The following is a 5734-nucleotide window of genomic DNA, read 5'->3' on the forward strand; positions in this document are numbered from 1 at the left end:
ATCCCAGGAGGAGAATGGAGGAGAAGGGATTGCGGTGTGACCACCCCCCCTTGAGAATGATTTCTCGCTTTCCCTCTCACATCTCTCTCTCTCTGAATACACGTGCCCTATGACAAAAATCTAAAAAAAAAAACAACAAAAAACGTAGATCAGAAGTAATTGTCTTCTTTAAGTTCAGACTTCTAAAACTAAGTTACTTGTTAATTAAGAAAGGCAGAATAAATAAGTTTTCACTACCTATGTCAAGAAAAATATACATCCCCAATGTTTCCTCTAACTCTAGTCTAAGGATTTATCACATTTACATTTCATTATAAAAATAACATTGGATCTTTTTTCAAATAGAAGTTTTAGAAAAGAGGGAGAAATGGCCTTTTTCCTTGACTAGTTCTTTGTTTTGAGATTTGATAATGGGCATATTGTCAAATATACGTTTTGTAAGGCCAGTTCCTTGGAGATCTCATCCATCTTTATCTAATGGAATGTGAGTTTCTGTAAAAATAACCATTGGTAGCTTAATAGAATTATATGCGAAAGCATTTAAATGATATGGCATTACTTCATTGTCTATTCCACCTTTTTTATAAAAGAATTATTTCATCTTATTTATTTATTTTTTAATTTGGCCAGAGAGGGAAAGTGAGAAAGCAAGCTGCTAGGTCCAGGACTCGAACCGTGTTTGTCAATGCCGGAGTCCACCACCTTAACCACCATGTCACCTGCCAGCTCCACCACTTATTCCACTTGAAGTCATGGGTTTTTGTGGAAAGGCTCTGAGCTGGAAAACAAAACACCAGAGTAGGAAAAAATTATTATTACTGACAGGAACAAGCATAAAATGTATTAAGTCGAGAGTCTTTAGTTCTTATTTTAACTTTGTTACTAACTTCTGTTAGTAACAAAAAGTCACTGTGCCTCTGAGACTCTTTTTCATTATTAAAGGGATTTGAAATGCAGTGCTTTTCTCTTAAATTCTCTTATCTTTTAAAGAGTCATTTTATTTATTCATTCACTTATTTTAGTTTGACCAGAGAGAGACAGAGAGAGAGAAAAAGTGAGAAAGCAAGCGGCCAGGTCTGGGACGTGAACTGCAGTTGGCTGTGTGAGAGTCCAGCACTCTTAACCACCACACTACTTGCTGGCCTCTTAAATTCTTTTAGTTTTTAACAAGTGAATATTCAAATGATAGTAATATATTGCTTAAAATTTAGTTTTCAGAGTGCCCTTAAAAATCTTATAATCATACTATACCTTATTTTATAGCAGCACAAATTTATTTTGGCATACATTTCTCAAAGTACATGTTCTAGTTCAGTTCTGAGTATGTATGCAAGGGTATGTTAACGTGGGAAGCGTGACTAATACAATTATCTTTCATGCCCAGCGATATTTATGTCTTTTTTTTTTAAGAATTAATTAATTAATTTTAATTTGACCAGAGAGGAACAGAGCAAGAGAAAGAGAGAGAGAAAGCAAGCCACCAGGTTCAGAACTTGAACTGCAGTCTGCCATGTGGGCGTCCAACGCCTTTAACAACCATGCCACTTGCTGGCCCAATATTTATGTCTAAGATGCCAGCTGGCCATTATAGGCATGTTGTTTATAATGAGTTAAAATGAATGTATTTAGAATAATAACTCTGGAATGGGTTTACGTTATTTAATACTTTCCAGTGCTCCTACCTACCTTCAAAATTGCAAATATGAATTTCTGAATTGTATTACTAGACCGATGTCTCAAAGTTTTAAAAATTCTAACTAGGAAACTGCCAAAACATGAGCCATGAGTTAGAACTATATCTTTTTATTTATTTATTTATTTTCACTATAGGACATGTGCACTTGCTGCGGGGAGGGAGAGAGAAACAAAGAGAAAGTGAGAATCCACCCTTCTAGCCCCCTAGGATGCATGGCCACACCACAGTCTGTTATCTCCATTCTCCTGTCAGGATTTTGGGCACACATGCACACACACTTGGTGTTTTTTGTATGATTGTTTGTTTTGTTTTTTCTCTTTTTTGTTTTTGCCATAGGGGCGTGCACTTGCCAAAAAGAGGCAGCCTGGTGTGTTTTTTTAGCTGCCAGTTCCAGAATTCAGCGTAGTCGGCCATGTGGGATCCAGTGCCTTTTACTGCCATGCCACCTGCTGGCCCCAGAATTGTATCTTATATTTATTTATTTTTTTTGTGAGAGATTTTTGCTATTGAGTGCATGGGCCTACCAGAGAGATGGGGAGACACCAAGAGACAGAAAGTGAGAAATCTGCACACCCCCTACCCTGAACCAGAAGGGATGGCCACGCCACAACCCATTCTCCTCAATTCTCCTCTCAGGATCTTGGGTACGCATGTACACGCGCCTGAAATGAGTTTCAAGCTGCTGGGTCCAGGGCTCAAACCACGGTCGATACATGAGGAATCCAGCAACATAACCATTACGCCATCTGCTGGTCCCTAGAGTTGTGTCTTAATACAGTTCCCTGAAAATAAAGAAGAATAAACTCTATACAGAGTTAAATAACAATGCTCCACAAGCTATTTGTATTCATGTTTTATATAACTAATATTTTATGCATCAAAAAGAAAATCAAATTAGTATTTTCAACTATTCTTAAACTATATATATATAAATTAATTTATTTATTGGAGTGGAATTCACCAATTCCTTTTATAAAACTGATTCTGAAAAAAGCTTACACTTTCAGATACCTGCCTGAATTTGTAATATCTTTTGCTATTGAACTTCCAGAAGCACTTGTAAATTATTTCATTATTTTCAAAAATGGTAATTTTTTTTTCATTTATTCCCATAGAAATACAATGGTGCTGTTGTTTTTTAACAGATTATTTCCTGTTTTTCTTAGTTTTTTTTTTTGTAACTGGAATTGTATACATTATTTTTCTGACTTAGAGGTATTTTTACCTTAATAAGTTCTAACTGAAAACTAGGATGTCATATTTTTATCAAAACAGTCAAGTGAATATAATATTTTTATATGAGTCAAAACCTTGGGAACCAGCAGTTAGCGTAATGGCTATGTCGCTGGACTCCCACGTAGTCGACCGCGGTTCGTGTCCCGGACCCGGTAGCTTAAAACTCACGCCGGGCGCGTGTGTGTGCGTGCCCAAGATCCCGAGAGGAGAGTGGAGGAGAAGGGATTGCGGCGTGACCATCCCCCCTGGGGGGTGATTTCTCGCTTTCTGTCTCTATGTCTCTCTCTGTCTGTCTGGCGAGTGCACGCACCCTACAGTGAAAATCTCTCCCCCCCCAAAAAAAAAAAAAACGTAAAAAAACCTTATGTATGACAGAAATGCATACTTGTCACATGTTGTTAAAATACTTAGTTTAAGAATGAATTTAACCTGAGAGTAAAATACTGAATCTTGGTGAAATTGATTACTTACTAGGGAGAATATAGTCCTTTTTAATAAACATATACAATAAAAGCTTCCCAGATCCTAATCATTTCATTTAAAATGTTACAAAGTTGAAGTCATTCTTATCTTTAGCTAACTAGTGACCTGGTGAAGCAATCATAAATTCTCTCTGTGCAAGTTAAGGAAATTAGTAAATAAATGAATTGCCTGTATTTTTAAAGGATGGGAACTAAACCTACTTTTATTCTTGAAATTTTAACATATACATATCTATCTATATGAAATAAATCTATACTCTTTTGTTTTAGATTACAAAGACTTTGAATGACTGATACAATTTATCTCTTTTAATAGGTTCGTGTAAATTCATTAGTATGCTTAGGAAAGATCTTGGAATACTTGGATAAGTGGTTCGTTCTTGATGATATTCTACCCTTCTTACAACAAATTCCATCCAAGGAACCCGCAGTCCTCATGGGAATTTTAGGTAGTTGAACACTTAATGTTATTTGATGCTAATTTATTGTCTTAAAGCTGTGTAAATAAGCTTTCTAATCTATAAAACCATTGTAGTCTCCCTTCATGTATATAGTAAAGATGATGCCATAATACAGCTTTCTCTTTCTGTTTTAGCAAAAAGCAGTAGAAGGTAGATATTTACTAAGGAATCAGATATTTGGGAATCCTTACTTCAACAAATACCATGATAGTACATCCCCTTTAAAATGGTACAAAGTAAGAGAGGCAACAGATCTACCTGAAATCCTGATGCTAGCCTTAGTAGTAATACTTACTATTCAGTTGGTACTCATTTTGTAAGAAGGAAAGTGGGTTTTTTTTCCCTATATTATTTCACTTTATCCTCTCCCAAATCCAGTAAAATAAGTACTCTTGTTTCTGTAGAAACTGAGGCTCAAAGAGGTAAAGTAGGTTTTCAGGATCATACAACTGATAAGTGGTAGAGCCAGTTGTTAGATATATGTAAATCTTAACCCGTCTGCTTCACTGCTAAGTAATGTGCAGATGAGGAATATTAGCCATTGCACATTCTGTTCTGTCAGTGTAATTACAAATTACTCTGTTAAGAACCTGTGAAATTGTTTATATAAAGTTAAAGCTGTGTAAGTTTAGTCTCGAAAAGCCAGGGGTCTGCAGTAGCAATCATGAAAACATGAACAAGTTGTTTATTTATTTATTTATTTATTTACTAAATTTGAGATTCTTTGCTAATTTTAAAGAAAAACCATATTACTCATCTGTCTATTGTTAACACCCACTGTGGTGCCTGGCTTATGAAGAGCTCTCAGTAAGTATTTGTAGGAGTGGCTAACAAGTATTTATTGTGAATTTCTGTAGCCATAGAACTCTTGTTTGTGTTCAAAGAACTTGGTGTTCTTGAGCAGGAATTAGGTGAGCTCAGGAGAAAGAACTTGAATCTAATTCTTGGTTTGTCAGTTCTTGGAGTGATTTTAGAAAGTTTGTATGGAATAAAATAAAAGTGCTGTAATTATAGGATTCTCATGAGAATTTAGCAAAACAAATAAAGGGAATGTAATGAGGATAGTGTCCAGCAAACACACATTTCAGAGGTGTTCAATAAAGTTATTCTTTGGGTTTATAAGTTATGTGCACATTAACAGAATAATAGGAGATGATGTGTTCTAGAGCTTTAGATTACATACAAAACATGTGAAACACAAAAGTATTCAGAGAGCGAGGGGTAGATGTGCTTAGTTTACCAAATGCTTTGTGGAATAGGTAAAATAGGTGGGGTCTGAGAGGTCTAGTGAGTAGGTGAGACAGTAAGGAAGGACTGTATACAGTTAAACTATTGAATTTCAGACATGTTGAGATTGATTTGCTGAAGAGGTAAATAAATGTATTGGACCTATACTTTCACTGTACCTGTATTTACATACCTTTTTTTTTTTTTTTGGAGAGGTTTTTGCTATAGGGTGTGTGCGCTCGCCAGACAGAGTGATAGGAAGTGAGAAATCACCCCCCCAAAGAGGGATGGCCATGCCACAATCCCTTCTCCTCCATTCTCCTCTCGGGATCTTGGGCACACACGCACACGCGCCCGGCATGAGTTTAAGCCACCGGATCCGGGACTTTTGAACCGTGGTCGACTACATGGGAGTCCAGTGACATAGCCAGTACACTAACTTCTGGTCCCTGTATTTACACACTTTGAAAAAGATGCTTCAGGTTTTAGTGTGTCATCTGAAATATGTATTTAGGTGTTTTTCAGGGCAGAGAACATTCTGTAACCTGTAACCTGCACATTCTGTTGCACTGTAAGAACTACACTTGGTTTCTTTTTTTTTTTTTTAAAGAGTTTTTTTTTTTTGAAACTTT

At 36.2% G+C, this 5734-nt stretch overlaps 1 protein-coding gene across 1 annotated transcript in view; it reads left to right on the forward strand.

The window, feature by feature from the left end:
- Positions 1-5734, forward strand: part of SCYL2 (SCY1 like pseudokinase 2) — a 77585-nt gene that overhangs the window by 56433 nt on the left and 15418 nt on the right. The window contains exon 13 of the mRNA XM_014591739.2: positions 3731-3863. Within this exon, the coding sequence (XP_014447225.1) occupies positions 3731-3863 (133 nt within the window). The remainder of the gene's footprint in view (positions 1-3730; positions 3864-5734) is intronic.

This window comes from Tupaia chinensis, unplaced genomic scaffold, assembly GCF_000334495.1.
Source record: "Tupaia chinensis unplaced genomic scaffold, TupChi_1.0 Scaffold000054_1, whole genome shotgun sequence".
Classification (NCBI taxonomy): domain Eukaryota; kingdom Metazoa; phylum Chordata; class Mammalia; order Scandentia; family Tupaiidae; genus Tupaia; species Tupaia belangeri.